The sequence below is a fragment of the Dendrobates tinctorius genome, unplaced genomic scaffold (assembly GCF_039654945.1).
Source record: "Dendrobates tinctorius isolate UK_male_01 unplaced genomic scaffold, ASM3965494v1 ptg000028l, whole genome shotgun sequence".
NCBI lineage: Eukaryota > Metazoa > Chordata > Amphibia > Anura > Dendrobatidae > Dendrobates > Dendrobates tinctorius.
This window is the reverse complement of record NW_027361696.1, coordinates 51,670,318-51,689,419: the sequence shown is the minus strand read 5'-3', so window position 1 is coordinate 51,689,419 and position 19,102 is coordinate 51,670,318. Positions and strand designations below refer to the sequence as shown.

Here is a 19,102-nt window from a genome sequence, read left to right as displayed (position 1 = left end):
TTTGGCTCTGTAGAGTGCGAGAGGAATGTAGTCCTCTGGGTGAATGTACCAGCAGAATCATCTAGCAGTGGCTGTGCATCAGTGTGTGGTGCCCCCAGGAGTATGGTCGCCACAGTGGCATTGCCTTCCTCCAGGGAGGGTGATATCAGGCTTGGAGGCAATGAAGGGTCTCTCTAACAGTTAACCATGTCATGCAACACAGTTCCCACTCCAGGCCAGCAGAGGGAGCTCTGAACCAGAATTGGGGGAGGAGTGCTCTCTGAGGGCCAGGAAGGGAAATGAGAAGTTAGTGTGAGGAGGGCAACGAGTGTAGACGTGTGGAGAGAAGCTGGAGGTTGAGCCGAGGAAAGCGACCTCCCTCCCAGTGATAGCGCATGATCTGGAGCCTGGTCTCCACGGTTGTATGGATACTGAAGGTCCTGCAACAGAAACCAGAGGAGTAGGAAGCTGTAAATGCTCTATTCCCAACTATGACTCGGAGGCACAACAGTGGCGGGTGAGCCAAGAGAGATAGAGGGCTACAGCTGTCTGCCATACGAGGTAGTTCAAAGAGAAGATAAAAAGGAGGAACTTCAGCGTAACACAGTACTGGATGTACCTCAAGCCAGCGCTAGGAAGGAGACTACACAACCCATCTGATAGAGAGATCCCCGAGTTGCTTCCAGGCTAGCCTGCTCCTGTGCCATCTGTAACCAGGACCCTGGACTGCGTTTGCCAAGTAAAGGTAAAGAAACAGCACCCTGTTGTGTCCTTGTCTCCTTCCTGCAACATCCTCAGCTCTGCTACATCTCTGTGCCAAACACTACACCCTCTTCCTAAACATTCCACTACACTGCCCTGGGACCAACAGCCCTACCTGTAGAGGGCTACAACATCATTGCTGCACTACACCATCTGTCCCTAAGGATCTGCTCGCAGCGTCGGCTTAACACCTCCCTTGCCGAACACCACAGGTGGTGTGAAGAATCACTTATAAACTTTATTCCCAACTCAACCCCTTTTACATGGGCGCCCAGGGCCATGGACCAGGTCACCGCTGCTGTGAAAATCCCCTCTGAGAGACTGACCCGGTACCTAGTACACCACAGCCCTAGGAGGGCGACCCATTTTGGCGTCACGAACAGGATTACGGAACCCGGTGTCCCCGGGTCCTGTGTGCCAGAGACTGTGTTTGGTGCTATAGACTGTGTGCGAAATTGGCGCCATTGCCACCATTATCCCGCTGATTGGCGCGCGCGGGAAGAAAAGGGGGCAGACCTTTGTGGGCAGAGCCAGCCTAGAAGCGCGAAAGGAGAAGAGCGCGTGGGAAGTGAGAAGCTGAGGCCTGCAGTTCCGGCGTCCCCTGATCGAGCCGAGGGGCGGCCTCCGGTAAGCCAGCCCAATCCCGCGGCCCGGCTCACGTTAACTAGGGGGAGAGAAAATGTCTGAGGACAACGCCAATGCAGCTGCAGGCGCTCTCGCAATCCCCTCAGCACAGTAAGAAGTAGCGCCCTCCGCAGCGGTCCCCATAATGCCGCTGTCCATGCCCTACATATCGGGAGCGGCCTGGCTACCGCAGTGCTCGGGTGAGTCACATACCCTGAGTGAATTTAAAGAGAGACTGTGCAGTTTGTTTGAGGTGTATCCTCTATCTGAAAGCCAGAAGGTGAACATCCTTATTGGACAGCTAACAGGTGCAGCACAGAGAGAAGTAAAAGCCTGGCAGGACACTGATAAAGAGACTGTTAAAAAGATTTTGGCCAAGCTAAAAAGCACCTTTGACACCCGCACTGCAGCTGAAATCAAGATGAGGTTCTTTGGATGTAAACAGAAAGCGCAGGACAATATAAGAGACTATGCTCTTAACCTGCAGGAGGCGCTGCGAGCCGTCAAGCAAATTGATCCTGACAGAGTGAAAGAGGAAGACAAACTGTTAAAGGAGCAGTTCATTGAAGGACTCATATCCAGTACCCACAGAGCACAGCTGCGTATCATAACCCTACAAAACCCTGACCTGGACTTTGCTGATTTCAAGGACAGGGCTATTCGGGTACTGCAGGAACCAACTGTCAACCGTCCAGCGCCCCCTAGGCGCCCAGCGATCACCTACCACCAGGAAGCAACATCTTTCCCTTCCATCACTGTGGAGACTGATGCACAGACTCTAGATAAAGATCCAACTGAAGAACTGTGTCTTCAGGTCCAGGAGTTGACCAAAGGTATGGCTGCACTTACTAAAACCGTGCAGTTCCTGCAGGTGTCCTCCAAGGAGAAGATCCAGCTTGCTTCCAGTCCAGAGGATGTCCCGTGGCTCCAGAAGAGGAGAACCCCACCACTCCGAGGGAGGAACAACGACCGCTATGATCAGGACGGACGTCCCATCTGTCGTCGCTGCCACAAGGCAGGTCATCTTGAAGATTCTGTCCTTTAACGAGTAACCCCTGGGTCAGAGGGCCAACCCCCAGGAGTAGGACCACAAGGCCCAAGGAACTGGCGAGCCAAGTATGTTGGAGGGAGACCGACCCTTCCTGTGGGGATTGATCCCATGAACGCTTTGCTGGACACTGGCTCCCAGGTGACCACTATGCCCTATATCCTCTACAAGCGGTATTGGGCTAACTCTGAACTCACTCGTGGCCCAAGTGATGAACTAACAGTAGTTGCCAGCAATGGTCAGTCTTTACCACAAGTAGGATGTAAAGAAATTACTGTTAAAGTGGGGAAGGTGGAGTTAAAATCTCAAGGTCTGATAGTTGTGGATATTGATCGACGAGAATGTAATCCCATGATGACTCTTGGTACAAATGTAATTGAAAATTGTCTTTGAGGTTATTGTCTTGTTGCAACAGGTGGCTGAGACTGCTGGTTCTGTGGCGCCCCTGAGGCTTCAGTCGCCACAGAGGTACTGCACCTTCTCCTAAGGTGTAGTGCCCCACCATCCAGGTAAGGTGGGAACTCCTGACCACGCTCCACACCTGCATTCCACAAACAGGATAGTTCATTGGGAACACCTAACAGCTTCAGGCTGGGGGTTAGCAGACCACCCCTCGTGGAACCCTGCTTCGTAACACGAGATGTGCTGGGAGGCGGGTGGAGGGAGATGATATAAAAGAGTGGGAAGAGTGAGAGTTGGTTGGTTAGTTGGAGAGAGAAGAGAGAAGATGGGTGTCTGAAGGACGTGCTACAGCAGGTACCAGTGATCTGGGCTGCTGGCACGAGAAAGACCAGAGAAAGAAACTGATAAGATTGATAACCTAACCTTCCATAAGAGAGATAGAACAGATCGGAACGAAGGAGAATAGAAGGACGGTGGGAAGCTGGTTGAAGAAAGATAGAGAACCCTTCCAGTCCAGAGAGCGCAAAGGCCGGTGCCAGGTCCCCGAGGTTGATTGGATCTTTATGTCCGGCAACAGACACCGGAGGAGTAGTGAGCCGCTAACGCCTTGCTCCCATCATAGACTTGGGACACAACAGCAACTGAATACAGAGCTGGGACACAGTGAGGAGTCCCCGAAGCAGGCTACAGCTGTCTGTCATACAAGTAAAGACTAGAAACACCTAGAGAGAGGCATTCCAGGGTAACTAAGTACTTGAGTGCTTCGCACCTAAAGGCGCATTGGAGGAGTCGTTCAGTAAGGTACATGTTGGCGGAGTGTGGAAGGGAGAATCCTATCCTGCCTGGAGGTTGGCTGGAGCCCTGACCTGGAGAACACGGTACGGAGGCAGGCAGTTGAGTGAACTGCAAACAGTGAGTAAAGCTTTGGAATCGCATACTCGGGTGTCCTCCAGTTATTCCCGCACCACTACACCTGGGTACCAGCCTCCATACCATTCTGCACCTCTCCTCATCCATTGCACCTACACTGCCCTGGGACTACAGCTCCACCTGTGGGGAGCTACACCATCTTTGCTGCACCACACCATCAGTCCCAGCGGATCTGCATGCAGCGTTGGCTCAACATCTTACTTGCCAAACACCACGGGTGGCGTCACAAACTATTCTACCATTAACTACATCACCGCCATTGATATTGGGCGCCCAGGGCCACGGACCGGGTCACCGCTGCCATGACACATTCCCACCTTGACACTGGCCCGGTACAGAGTACCCTGCTGCCCTGGGTGTGCGAGGGCGACCCAATTTTGGCGCCACGAACAGGATGACGAGACCCGATGCCATCGGGTTCTGTGTGCCTTGGATTTACAACTTTTGAAAATGTGCAGAAGACCAAATTTAATAGACTGTAAAATGGACATTAGAAATGGCCGCTGGCGCAGAGAAGGGCGTGAAGAGATGGGAGGTCCTAAGAAAAGACCGAAGAGTCTTGGGCCGTCCCTGCCTGAATTACTATGTGACCGATGCATGGCCCACCCCCCGAGGGGTTCGTATACTGGCTTGGTATGGAGGTGCTGGAAGAAGACGCCGCCCCCGGAAGGAGGGGCAGAGGAAGCCAGTGGCGAGCAGAAGGGCGGAGCAAGGAGAAGAATGCCAGAACGCCATCTTGGAGAGCAAGGGAAGGAGGCCTGCGGAGCGCAGGGAACTGAATCTCCCCGGCGCCATGGTTGACGGCTCCAACCCTGATTCCGGAATGAACTGCCGGCAATTAGCTGAGGAAATTATGGAACTGACCACCCGTCTGCAGCAGAAGGAAGATTTGAAGAAGCTGAGACGGCAGCGCGCCCCGGCGGGGCCTACACCAGCGGTACCACCCTCTCCATCGGTACGCGCTGCTACCGCATTGGACTGTCCCCGGGTGGCGCTGACCTACACATCTACTTTGACAGTGCGGTTGAGCACCACTGGCCCGGAGAGGTTACCGGAGGACCCAGGCGTGGAAGCAGAGCTCCCGTCTCGACCTGGCATGGCTGCGCCGGTCCCCACAGAGACCCATGTGGATCCAGAACCCGCGACTGCTCCATCATCCACACTGGAGCCGAGGCCGCACCGCCGGGAGACCTCAGGTATGTCCGGTGCCCCTTCACCTGAGAAGACCCGGGCTTGCCCCACCGTTGCAACGGCCGGCCAGGTTGTGTTAGACCTGGTCTGGGACCGGGAAGCCAGTCCCCGGGGGAAGATACCGGAACCCTCAACGGTGGCACCGCAGGCCCCAGTAGGCCAAAGCAGGTCCCCAGAGGAGCAGAATGAGGCCTATTGCAGAGCCACCATTAAAAAGCTAGCAGATGAGTATCGGGAGAGGGAGCAGAGGAGAATGGCTGTACTGGGCCCGGATTTGAGCAGGAAAGAGAGGGCCTGTGCTGGGTATTACGGTTCCCAGGATGCCACAGGATGGGGGCAGGTCCTTAATGTCAATCAGGAACGGGGGTTTGGATTTATTGCATACCCCGAGAGGATAAGTGACTTGTTCTTTAATTGGAGGGACGTTTAATCCCACTTGCCTAAAGGACACCCTAAAAGAGACCTGCTGCCTGGGGAGTATGTGACCTTTACCCGGCATTAGGGACTCAGGGGATGGTACGCCTTGAATGTATGACGTATCCCTGCAGAGTTCATCGAGAGGTACCTGCCATCAAGATCAGTCAATGCGCCATCCACCGGTACCACACAGACTGCTCAGGTACCTGTTTCCAAGAACCAGGCTGCTATTGCATCACCTCCAGTTTGGCAGCTCAAACCAAAGATCTCTGGCTTGACACCGTGGGAAGAGGAGCACCTGCGGATTGCTAATGACTACTTGGAATCTGGTAGCCGTTGAAGTAATTTACTAAATCTTGTTACCCAGGAGGGTTTGTTGCACCAGTTGTGCCTTTGTCTTTTTGTTCATCATGTTGCCCAGTTTTTGATTGGCAGCGTTGTTTTTGAAATGGAACTGTGGAGATCATAGACGCTGATTGATCCAAAAACTTTTATTGTAAATAGTTGCACCTCTTTAGGTGCCCTTTCTTGGTTTCACATATAAAGACACTTTGCGAAGATAATGTTTTTGCATGGACACTTTTCGAAGAATGATGTCTGCCTCAAGGGACACTGCAAGAAAGCCCGGCTGGGAGCAGTGTTCAGCAATTTGCAAGAATCTTTGTATGTTTTATGATAACGTATTTGATAATGTTGTGTCTTGTGAAAAGTAAATGTCTTTTATAGAATATTTGATACAGGGAATTAGAAAAGTTTTGAGATAGAATGTGAGAATTGAATAAAGACTGAAGAATTGAAAGTGACAGGTGACAGGCCAAGAGTAGATGGTCAGTGTCTTGCGTCCAGTAGAAAGAGAGAGAAAGAATAATTGCACTTTGAACTAGGAATTGCACTCAAGTAAATTTTTGATACTAAGATAGGAAGTTAACCTGTTTTGTAACGTTTAAGAAATGTGCCTCCTACATTAGGAAGTTTAGATAAGTATTGTTAAACATCATTTAAAAATTTGTGTGTGTTCCTGTATTGTACTTTTGTTGTCTTGCAGCCCGCGGACGTGCTGTTTAACAGGGGGGTATGTGGCGCCCCTGAGGCTTCAGTCGCCACAGAGGTACTGCACCTTCTCCTAAGGTGTAGTGCCCCACCATCCAGGTAAGGTGGGAACTCCTGACCACGCTCCACACCTGCATTCCACAAACAGGATAGTTCAGTGGGGCCACCTAACAGCTTCAGGCTGGGGGCTAGCAGAGCACCCTTCATGGAACCCTGCTTCTTAACACGAGATGTGCTGGGAGGCGGGTGGAGGGTGATGATATAATAGAGTGGGAAGAGTGAGAGTTGGTTGGTTAGTTGGAGAGAGAAGAGAGAAGATGCGTGTCTGAAGGACATGCTGCAGCAGGTACCAGTGATCTGGGCTGCTGGCACGAGAAAGACCAGAGAAAGAGACTGATAAGATTGATAACCTAACCTTCCATAAGAGAGATAGAACAGATCGGAACGAAGGAGAATAGAAGGACGGTGGGAAGCTGGTTGAAGAAAGATAGAGAACCCTTCCAGTCCAGAGAGCGCAAAGGCCGGTGCCAGGTCCCCGAGGTTGATTGGATCTTTATGTCCGGCAACAGACACCGGAGGAGTAGTGAGCCGCTAACGCCTTGCTCCCATCATAGACTTGGGACACAACAGCAACTGAATGGAGAGCTGGGACGCAGTGAGGAGTCCCCGAAGCAGGCTACAGCTGTCTGTCATACAAGTAAAGACTAGGAACACCTAGAGAGAAGCATTGCAGGGTAACTAAGTACTGGAGTGCTTCGCACATAAAGGCGCATTGGAGGAGTCATTCAGTAAGGTACATGTTGGCGGAGTGTGGAAGGGAGAATCCTATCCTGCCTGGAGGTTGGCTGGAGCCCTGACCTGGAGAACATTATACGGAGGCAAGCAGTTGAGTGAACTGCAAACAGTGAGTAAAGCTTTGGAACCGCATACTCGGGTGTCCTCCAGTTATTCCCGCACCACTACACCTGGGTACCAACCTCCATACCTTTCTGCGCCTCTCCTCATCCATTGCACCTACACTGCCCTGGGACTACAGCTCCACCTGTGGGGAGCTGCACCACACCATCAGTCCCAGCGGATCTGCATGCAGCGTTGGCTCAACATCTTACTTGCCAAACACCACGGGTGGCGTCACAAACTATTCTAATAAACTTTAACACCATTAACATCACCGCCATTGATATTGGGCACCCAGGGCCACGGACCGGGTCACCGCTCCTGTGACACATTCCCACCTTGACACCGGCCCGGTACCAAGTACCCCGCTGCCCTGGGTGTGCGAGGGCGACCCAGTTCCAGTGAACAACGAGTCCTGCAGAAGGAGATTAAGGCCCTGATGCAAAGACAGTAGGTAGAACTCTCATGCGGAGAAATTGGCAGTGTCAGAGTGAGTGATGCTTTCCCCATTGCAATACCCCCAGATGTATAATGTTGATTTGGTGTCGGGCAGCCATAGGCCTCAGAGGGAAAGATTACCAGGCATTGGCAGAGCCAGTATACTCTGATAGCAGACCTACTGTCCTGACAGCCAGAGGGGTACTTGATGTACGAAAAGGGAGAGTACCTGTACGCCTTTTGAATTGTGGGGAGGAGGAGGCCACAATACCTCGGTATGCCACAGTTGCTAAGCTGCTCACTGTCAGTAACAAAGCAATGCAGGCAGCAGAGCCCTTGGTCTCATCTGACCAGGTGGAGAACAATGGCTCTGTAAAGCAGCTGGAGGAGTGGTGCCAGCAACTGCAGGTGGGAACTGACTCCACACCTTCATACCAGAAAAATGGTGTTTACAGAGTGACCTAGGAGTATGAGCGGGTATTCAGTAAACACCCCCTAGATTTTGGGAAGGCAAAAGGGGTTCAACACCATATCCCCACTGGAGATCATCCACCCATTAAAGAAAGGTACCTGCCTATACCCCCAACACAATACCAATGTGCTAAAGGTATGTTGAGAGAGATGACGGAAGCTGGGTGATCATCCCTTGATGACTGCAAGAAGATCTAAGAATTTAAGGGATCTTTTGGTTAAGAGCCATTATGTCCCTAATACAATCAATCCGTTTGGCACTAGGGGCCCTGTGGCTGGTTCGGTCCCGTGCGGTCACTGCCTGGCCTGCCGCAATGTCTCACGGTGCTCAATATTCCATAATTCGAACAGGTCGAAAGAATTTCAAATTACAGAACGGATATCATGCGGCAGTGATAATGTGGTGTATTATGCCGTTTGCGGGTGTTCTCTTATATATGTGGGTTTAACCTCGAGAGAACTCCGGGTGAGGATCCGGGAGCACGTTCGTGACATTCTGGGGGCTAAGCTAGTTTCACACTTGCTTTTTTTTGCAGCGCGTTTTTCCCGCAAAAAAACGCATTAAAAAAACGCATACAAATGCATACAAACGCTGCGTTTTTTTCAAGCATTTTTATGCGCATGCAGGAAAAAAACGCAGCGTTTTTGCGCGTTTGTATGCGTTTTTTGTGCGTTTGCGTTTTTTTATAGATTTTGGAAAAACCCCACAAAAATGAAAAAACAACCATTCAACAACACACAAGACCAATGGGACTTCATTGTGGGTGTGGTATGTTAATATATAGACCCTGTCTACAGTATTCTTCACATTTGCTTGATTCTTCTCGTGACCATGGATCTGCGCTGGAAGAGTTTTCACTTCAACTTGGATTTGGACATCGCGATGGCTCAGGCGTATGCAGTTGCTTGCCATGAACAAAGGAAGAGAGAGAGGCAGCGAAGACGGCGGCGTATGTGGATACATCCGATTGTTGAACTCCGGGAGAGCCGTGGGGCATACCACACCCTCTACAGCGAGCTACAGGCAAACCCGGAGAAATTTACAGATTATATCAGGATGTCCCACGAAAGTTTCATGGATTTGCTTGCTCGTGTCCAACAATCCATCCGGAGACAGGACACACAGCTCCGTCGTGCGATTCCTCCTGAGGAACGGCTACTGGAGACATTACGGTATGTTTTAAAAACCAAGGGGTGCGGTCTGATGTTTTTTTTTTAAATTTAGTATTCAAAACCTTGGGTAATTAGTTTTCGTGAATGTACTAATATTTTATTTTATAGTTTTTTAAAATAATATACATAAATATTAATTTTACTTCTTTGTCTGTTCACAGATTCCTGGCGACTGGAGAAACCCTATCTTCACTACACTTCCAGTACCGTATTGGAATCTCTACCTTGTCTGGAATTGTTGCTGACACCTGCCGGGCTCTCTGGAATGTTCTTTGCCCAGAATTTATGCCCCTGCCCACCGCTGAAAAGTGGATGGAAATTGCTGACAAATTCTGGACAGTATGCAATTTTCCCAACTGTTTGGGAGCTGTTGATGGTAAACACATACGGATCATCAAACCCCAAAGAACGGGATCTGAGTACTATAATTACAAAAAGTACTTTTCAATAGTACTCATTGCGATTGCGGATGCCGGATGTATGTTTGTAGCAGTGGACATTGGAGCATTTGGCCGTGGTAATGACTCACAGGCTTTTAAAAACTCAGACATGGGCCGGAGGTTGTATGGCAACCAATTTAATTTCCCTATGCCACAGCCTCTTCCTCACACCGAAGCTCCGCCACTGCCCTTTGTAATGGTTGGCGATGAGGCTTTTCAAATGTGCGGAAACTTACTGAAACCCTACTCCAGCAGGGACTTGGACCACACCAAAAAAATATTTAATTACAGGCTGACCAGGGCCAGAAGAACTGTCGAGTGTGCTTTTGGGATTCTTGTTTCCAGATGGCGAATTCTGGGCACGGCCATTAATCTTAAACTTGAAACAGTCGATGAGGTGGTGAAGGCCTGTGTGGTTCTACATAACTTTGTGATGGCTAAAGAGCACCCGACCTTTGAACTGGACGATGATGCTCCTAACACATTGCCTGAATTCACTCAGCACACTCTCAGGTCATCCGTTGAAGTTGGCCAAATGAGGGACCAATTTGCGGCCTACTTTATTTCTGATGTAGGACGGGTGCACTGGCAAGATGAAATGGTGTAATGTTTTTGTTTGTTTATGGTAATAAAAAACCTTATTTGATACCATTACTGAGTGCACTATATTTTTTAAACTCCAATTTAATAAAAAACTTCCCATGTATAACTGAATTTTTTGATGTTCACACACCTGGGCAGGTAAATACACATATGAGTTAAAATGCAGCATTGCTAGTCTGCGTGAAATATATTGGAACGAGCAAAGCTGCAGGCCATGAATCAGGAAACCATTTTTTTTCAAGAGAAAATTGTGCAACTAGTTGAAAACAAAGTATGTGATTTTCTCAAAACACAACCCTCAAAACCCAACCCCAATGAAAGTCCATGGGGAATACAAGTCAGCATTGAGTGGATGAATGTAATCTGCTCCATTCCAACTTACAAGTTATTACACTAGGCCTTGGAATGACTATACTAGGCCGTGGTATTTCAAATATGAGTATAGTATGCCTTGGGCCTACTAGTATAGTCATATGTGAAATACCACGGCCTAGTATAGTCATAACAAGGCATACTCAATTTTTGCCAACTAGGATCTTGTTTCACGAAAAACAAACGGGTGAAACTTGAAACCAACAGTTTGCTTTTCATGAAACCAGATTCTAGTTGGTAAAAATAGAGTTATTACACTAGGCCTTGTAATGACTACACTAGGCCGTGGTATTTCAAATATGAGTATAGTAGGCCTTGGGCCTACTAGTATAGTCATATGTGAAATACCACGGCCTAGTATAGTCATACCAAGGCCTACTGTAATAACTCGATTTTTAACAACTAGCATCTTGTTTCACAAAAAACAAACTGGTGAAACTAGAAAGAAACTTATTTTTAAGACAAGTTTCAACAGTTTGTTTTTCATGAAACCAGATCCAAGTTGGTAAAACTCGAGTTATTACACTAGGCCTTGGTATGACTATACTAGTCCGTGTTATTTCACATATGACTATACTAGGCCTTGGGTTGGTTTTTAACATGTATTTACCCATCAGTGTGTGTGAGCGGCGCAAACAACATTAATGAAACTTAGTAATGGTGAACCACAAATGTAAATTTATTTTTTATCACAAAAATAAACCAAAAAATTATTTTTTCCGGCGTTTGGGGGCAGATGGTTTCAATTTGGGGGTGTGCAGGGAATATGCAACACTTGCTGTTGAAGACGGTGTTTGAGGGGAAGGGGCAACAAAACTTGTGGGGGAAGGTAGTCCAGTTAAGGGAATTAAACTAGGAACACTTGGAGGAGAGGAAATCTGTTCAGGTACATTAGTTGTAATGGCATGTCGCCGTAGGCTTGTGTGCCTGGACCGACTTTGGCCCAATGCCCGCCTTGATAGATTTCGCCTTGAACTAGGGGCAAATATTGAGTGTAGGTCCCCCGTCTGCAGGTGTGCGCCACCACCTCAGCTGCTGCTGAGGTGGTGGCGGCGGCTGCTGCTGAGGTGGCGGCGGCGGCTGCTGAGGTGGCGGCTGCTGCTGCTGAGGTGGCGGCTGCTGCTGCTGAGGTGGTTGCTGCTGCTGCTGAGGTGGTTGCTGCTGCTGCTGCTGAGGTGGCTGCTGCTGCTGAGGTGGCTGCTGCTGCTGCTGCTGCTGCTGCTGAGGTGGCTGCTGCTGCTGCTGCTGCTGCTGAGGTGGCTGCTGCTGCTGCTGAGGTGGCTGCTGCTGCTGAGGTGGCTGCTGCTGCTGAGGTGGCTGCTGCTGCTGAGGTGGCTGCTGCTGCTGCTCTTCGTTGTCAGTGCTCGTCCTTGCAGGAGGACTGGTGGCGGCAGTGATGGTCCAGGTTTGCAGAGTGGTGGTGGCAGGGCTACTACATGTTGTTGTAGCGGAAGGGCTGTTCCATGTTTGCCTAGTGGTGGCTGAGCTCCACGCATGCATGGGAGTGGCGGTGGTGCTCCAGACAGGAGGACTACACTAGGCCGTGGTATTTCAAATATGAGTATAGTAGGCCTTGGGGCTAGTAGTATAGTAATATGTGAAATACCACGGCCTAGTATAGTCATACCAAGGCCTACTGTAATAACTCGATTTTTAACAACTAGCATCTTGTTTCACAAAAAACAAACTGGTGAAACTAGAAAGAAACTTATTTTTAAGACAAGTTTCAACAGTTTGTTTTTCATGAAACCAGATCCAAGTTGGTAAAACTCGAGTTATTACACTAGGCCTTGGTATGACTATACTAGTCCGTGTTATTTCACATATGACTATACTAGGCCTTGGGTTGGTTTTTAACATGTATTTACCCATCAGTGTGTGTGAGCGGCACAAACAACATTAATGAAACTTAGTAATGGTGAACCACAAATGTAAATTTATTTTTTATCACAAAAATAAACCAAAAAATTATTTTTTCCGGCGTTTGGGGGCAGATGGTTTCAATTTGGGGGTGTGCAGGGAATATGCAACACTTGCTGTTGAAGACGGTGTTTGAGGGGAAGGGGCAACAAAACTTGTGGGGGAAGGTAGTCCAGTTAAGGGAATTAAACTAGGAACACTTGGAGGAGAGGAAATCTGTTCAGGTACATTAGTTGTAATGGCATGTCGCCGTAGGCTTGTGTGCCTGGACCGACTTTGGCCCAATGCCCGCCTTGATAGATTTCGCCTTGAACTAGGGGCAAATATTGAGTGTAGGTCCCCCGTCTGCAGGTGTGGCTGCTGCTGCTGCTGAGGTGGCGGCTGCTGCTGCTGAGGTGGTGGCGGCTGCTGCTGCTGAGGTGGTGGCGGCTGCTGCTGCTGAGGTGGTGGCGGCTGCTGCTGCTGAGGTGGTGGCGGCGGCTGCTGCTGAGGTGGTGGCGGCGGCTGCTGCTGAGGTGGTGGCGGCGGCTGCTGCTGAGGTGGTGGCGGCGGCTGCTGCTGAGGTGGTGGCGGCGGCTGCTGCTGAGGTGGTGGCGGCGGCTGCTGCTGAGGTGGTGGCGGCGGCTGCTGCTGAGGTGGTGGCGGCGGCTGCTGCTGAGGTGGTGGCGGCTGCTGCTGCTGAGGTGGCGGCTGCTGCTGCTGAGGTGGCGGCTGCTGCTGCTGAGGTGGCTGCTGCTGCTGAGGTGGCTGCTGCTGCTGAGGTGGCTGCTGCTGCTGAGGTGGCTGCTGCTGCTGCTGCTGAGGTGGCTGCTGCTGCTGCTGCTGAGGTGGCTGCTGCTGCTGCTGCTGAGGTGGCTGCTGCTGCTGAGGTGGCTGCTGCTGCTGAGGTGGCTGCTGCTGCTGCTCTTCGTTGTCAGTGCTCGTCCTTGCAGGAGGACTGGTGGCGGCAGTGATGGTCCAGGTTTGCAGAGTGGTGGTGGCAGGGCTACTACATGTTGTTGTAGCGGAAGGGCTGTTCCATGTTTGCCTAGTGGTGGCTGAGCTCCACGCATGCATGGGAGTGGCGGTGGTGCTCCAGACAGGAGCAGCGCTTGCCATGGTGGTGTCGGTGAAGTGACCAGCTGCACTCAGACTTGTGGTGGTGTAACGGTGGGTGTCCTGGCTTTGAATAGAGGTGTCCGTGCAGTGGTATGCAGCACAAGTCGGTAGTGAGGTGAAGCGAGTCAATGGTGGCACAGGTGGAAAGGACACCACTGACTGCTGACCGTACCGATTATGCTGCATAGCCTGCAAGAAAGCATTGTTGCAGGCCTGCAGCACATTCAGCTGTTGATCAGGACTAAGGTGTTCCGCCATGCCCTTTTCAATCTTACTAAAAAAATGGTGTGCTGGTCTGTTGAGGTCGGCCTCCAGACGGTCAAGGCGCTGTTCTACAGAATTGAAGCGGTGTTCAAAGTGGTTAAAACCACGTTCCATGAGTGCAAAACCGCTTTCAACTCTGTCGGACAGTGACTTGAGGCTGGAATTAAATGTCTCGCTCAAATGCATAAACTCGGGCAAGACATTCCTGTCCAAGGCCCTCTGCCGCTGGCGGGTAGTGCCCGCATAACCAGTGGCAGAGACCTGGGACAGGGGAACACCTGATGGCCCAGCTTCCTGGTCACCAGCTGTGTGTGTGGTTGACCTGCAAGGTGCTTCCTGGCTGTCGGATGGCTGGGACGGGTCAGAGGACGTCCGAGGAAGGACCGCTCCAGGGCCAGGTTGCAGGGTGCTGCTCCAGGTGCTGTTGAAGAAAGGAAAATCATTACTACCATGCCTTTACAAGAAGCATCAGCTGTGGATTAGAAAAACACAGATTAATAAAAATAAAAACCCAAAATTTATAATACTTACGATCTCGTGGCAAGGACCGGTCTTAGGAACTGCAACGCGTGATAGTGACGGTATCTAGTTCTGGTCCTTGACGCAGATCCACTGCGAACCTGGCCCTCAGCACGAACATCACTGTTGAAGCGGTCCTTGATCGAACGCCAACGTGTTCGGACTTTGTCCACTGTTGATAAAAAAAAAAACAGTGCCGTCAAGGACAACAGTCACTGCGGCACAATGTAGCAATACAATACTCAAAGCAGTCACTGTAGACCCCGATGACACTGTTGGGTTTCCTGCTAGAATACACCTAGCACGAAACCCAACAGTGCCGTCAAGGACAACAGTCACTGCGGCACAATGTAGCAATACAATACTCAAAGCAGTCACTGTAGACCCCGATGACACTGTTGGGTTTCCTGCTAGAATACACCTAGCACGAAACCCAACAGTGCCGTCAAGGACAACAGTCACTGCGGCACAATGTAGCAATACAATACTCAAAGCAGTCACTGTAGACCCCGATGACACTGTTGGGTTTCCTGCTAGAATACACCTAGCACGAAACCCAACAGTGCCGTCAAGGACAACAGTCACTGCGGCACAATGTAGCAATACAATACTCAAAGCAGTCACTGTAGACCCCGATGACACTGTTGGGTTTCCTGCTAGAATACACCTAGCACGAAACCCAACAGTGCCGTCAAGGACAACAGTCACTGCGGCACAATGTAGCAATACAATACTCAAAGCAGTCACTGTAGACCCCGATGACACTGTTGGGTTTCCTGCTAGAATACACCTAGCACGAAACCCAACAGTGCCGTCAAGGACAACAGTCACTGCGGCACAATGTAGCAATACAATACTCAAAGCAGTCACTGTAGACCCCGATGACACTGTTGGGTTTCCTGCTAGAATACACCTAGCACGAAACCCAACAGTGCCGTCAAGGACAACAGTCACTGCGGCACAATGTAGCAATACAATACTCAAAGAAGTCACTGTAGACCCCGATGACACTGTTGGGTTTCCTGCTAGAATACACCTAGCACGAAACCCAACAGTGCCGTCAAGGACAACAGTCACTGCGGCACAATGTAGCAATACAATACTCAAAGCAGTCACTGTAGACCCCGATTACACTGTTGGGTTTCCTGCTAGAATATGCCTAGCACGAAACCCAACAGTGCCATCAAGGACAACAGTCACTGCGGCACAATACAGAGCAGGGAAATACTCACTAAACGCCTTTTTGGAGGATGCTGTGGCGCTGTCCCAGCCATCCATCAACGCTGCGGCCACCTCATTCCATAGCCGCACGGGTCACCACAATGTCCTTGTGCAGCCGGTCACGGCTGTCCCACAACAGCGAACGCTCCTGGACCAGGCTGATGAGCTGCTCATTATCCAGGTAGACGTCTTCATCCCGTTGTGGAACCTAGACAAAACACATTCATTAGAATAATCAAATTTAAATTGAATAAAAAGTTACAAAAAAAGAAACATAAAAAAGAGTAAAAATAGAAGATAAAAAATAAATAACATTACAAATCATTTGATACTTACATTCCGTATCATCACCGGGACTTGGCTTCGCTGCTCCTGCTCTTCGCCCTCACTAGTCCCGTCCGCAGAAGATGATGATGACGATGTCTTAAAAAAGTTGAAAAAAACGTAAGAGATTTGGAGAAGCAGCAGATATACTTACCAGATGCACGAAAATAATCACCTCACGGTCTGCTTGCGCCAATTCCTGCCGCGATGGGGAATACTCTGATTCTGAAGACATACTGCATGTAAAAATAATAAAAATCATTAGTACATACATAATTTAAAAGGACAGGCATATAATGTAATATACTCACATTCTTCGCTGATATAATGGGTTCTTGGTTGACTGTCTGCTCTTCAATCTGTCAGTGTAGTAGTGGCAGAGTTTTGGCAGGCACCTCCTTTATATAGACTTTTTTTTTTGACTTTAGAAGATTATAACTAGGACAACAAGTGGACACCACCAAAAAAACGCAGCGCTAAAAAAACGCATACCTGCGCATGCCAGTGCGCACGTATGCGCATCCATAGGCTATAATGGCCATTTTTAGCGCAAAACGTGCGCATACGTGCGCATGCGCTTTTTTCAAGGGCCAAAAAATGCAACATGCTGCGTCTGGAAAATACCAACGCACACCCCAAAAAAACGCAGCGCATGAAAATCGCATACATGCGCTTACCAGCGCGCAGGTATGCGCACCCATGTTAAATATAGGGGAAAAAACGCATGCGCACGTATGCGTTTTTTTCCAGCGCAAAAAAACGCAAATGTGAAACCAGCCTAAGACAGTGACCGATCTTTCTGTTTTAAAGACGATCCCTCGTCACTTCAAATTGGTGCACAACTGTGACCCACAGACATTTATGGTGAGGGGGATTGATAGGGTTCATCTAGGGATAAGAGCCGGTAACTATAAGAAAGTTTTGGCGCAAAGAGAATCTAAGTGGATTGTTATGCTGGATACGATTACCCCGAAAGGTCTTAATGAGTCTCTGAGCTTTGCCTCTTTCCTGTAAAATAAGTTACCCTTTTGGGTTGTCCATGTCCACCACTGCCCATTATTTTCCCCGTTTGTATTCTTATTGTTCTTAATTTTTAATTGTTTCTTATCTTTTATCTCTTAGTTTTATTGTTCCTGTCGCTGTTATGGTATACATGGACCCACCGTTTTCTTCTTCACCGGCTCCAGCCATTCAGTTGCCATCGATTGGATACTGTATTTGAATCTCCCCCTGCTCTATGTATTGAATACTTTTTTACCTTGGTTATATCTGTTAATGGAGCTGGGGATGTAAAGATCTATCCTATATATATTTTTGATTTTTATGGCATTCTGTGTGGGGTGGGACTGCGTTGTGTAACTGCTACCTGACCTGTGTGTCCTTCCTGTGACGTCTCTATGTTTGTATGTACTTTTATTAATAGCTGTCACGTCTGTTCCGTGACCTTGCGGTTGTGCGCATGCGTTGTGTGCCCTCCCGTGCTCCTCCCCATGGGGGCGGTGCCCTTTATACTTGTGACGTGAGCGCTGTTTTTGAGCGCACGTCCAACGATGGGCGCCTGTCTTTATGTGAGAGGACTGGTTGGTGCCGCGGCGCATGCGCCACTATAACCGCTTTTGATTGGCTCATTCACATCACGTGGTCAGACATGTGACGGTCGTTATGGCTACAAAAGGTCCTGTGCCAGTACTAGCGGCATCTCCTTGAGAAAGCGCTAGTGGCAAGCGCGAAACGCGCGTTGGAGATTCCTCTACAACCGGGGGCTAGTGGGCACCATCTGGTAAGCGTTCGCACTATAATTTCTTTACCTTTTTGATACAATTATGTATGGCTGAACTCTTACCTTTGTTTTCATTTCTATATTGCCAGCCCGCTTTGGGAGCTCTCTGCTATCCTAGACATATTATGGTTACGATAGGATCTTTACATAGGCAGTAGTTTGCTAATTATATCCCATAAGGGCTATTATATCTTAGGCATTTTTTGTGGTCTGGTGCCTTCTGTCATTGTTGTGTATCTCCTCTTCTGGTGTATGGTGTCATATTTTATGTGTAACTATATTATGATTATTGTGCCTTTCTATACTTACTGATAATAAAATTTTCATATTTTTATAGTAAAAAACTGTTGGATCCAGTCACTCCTTTTTCTCCTTGTGTATGTATCAGAGACAGTTGTAGCCCCTGGGCAGCTCCAATAGTTTTTGTAAAGAAAAAGGATGGTACTATGAGAATGTGTGTTGATTACAGAAAAATTAACAGCATTACACATAAAGATGCCTATTGCCTACCCATTACCTAGAATTGAGGAGTCCTTAGCTGCACTTCAAACTGCTAACTACTTTTCCACCTTGGATCTCACTAGTGGGTATTGGCAGGTTCCCGTGGCAGAGGCAGACAAGGAGAAAACAGCATTTACCACCCCAATGGATCTCTGTGATTTCAACTATATGCCATTCGGGCTCTGCACCGCCCCAACGGCTGATGGAGTGCTGTCTGGGACACAAGAACTTTGAGACAGTCCTGTTGTACCTGGATGATGTCAATGTTTTCTCCAAAACTTATGAGCACCATCTGAAGCACCTGGCTGAGGTGTTCGAAGCCCTGTCCAACTTTGGCCTGAAGGTGAAGCCTACCAAATGCCACCTCCTGAAGCCCAAGGTACAGTACCTCGGTCATGTAGTGAGTGTAGAAGGTGTGGCACCAGATCCTTACAAAGTACAGTCATCCGGGACTGGCCGAAGCCCAGCAACCTCCATGAAGTACGCCAATTTCTTGGGTTGGTAGGCTACCGAAGGTTCATCAAAGGCTTCACTGAAATAGCCACCCCTATGCAAAATCTTCTGGTGGGGCAGTCCAAGAAAGCTAAACAGAAAAGTTCCACATTTGAATGAAGTGAGGAGTTGGAGAGGTCCTTCACCCGACTGAAGATGGCTCTCACAGGAGATTAAGTTTTGGCC

The 19,102-nt window shown here is 49.2% G+C and overlaps 1 protein-coding gene across 1 annotated transcript in view; it reads right to left on the bottom strand.

The window, feature by feature from the left end:
- LOC141085002 (uncharacterized) overlaps positions 1 to 16,084 on the bottom strand; it is a 31,139-nt gene extending 15,055 nt beyond the window's left edge. Inside the window, exons 1-3 of the mRNA XM_073569929.1 lie at positions 15,831 to 16,084; positions 14,611 to 14,770; positions 13,469 to 14,500 (exon numbers count right to left, since the gene is read on the bottom strand). Coding sequence (XP_073426030.1) covers positions 13,469 to 14,500; positions 14,611 to 14,770; positions 15,831 to 15,876 — 1,238 coding nt within the window. The 5' untranslated portion in view covers positions 15,877 to 16,084. The remainder of the gene's footprint in view (positions 1 to 13,468; positions 14,501 to 14,610; positions 14,771 to 15,830) is intronic.
- Positions 16,085 to 19,102: the final 3,018 nt, after the last annotated feature.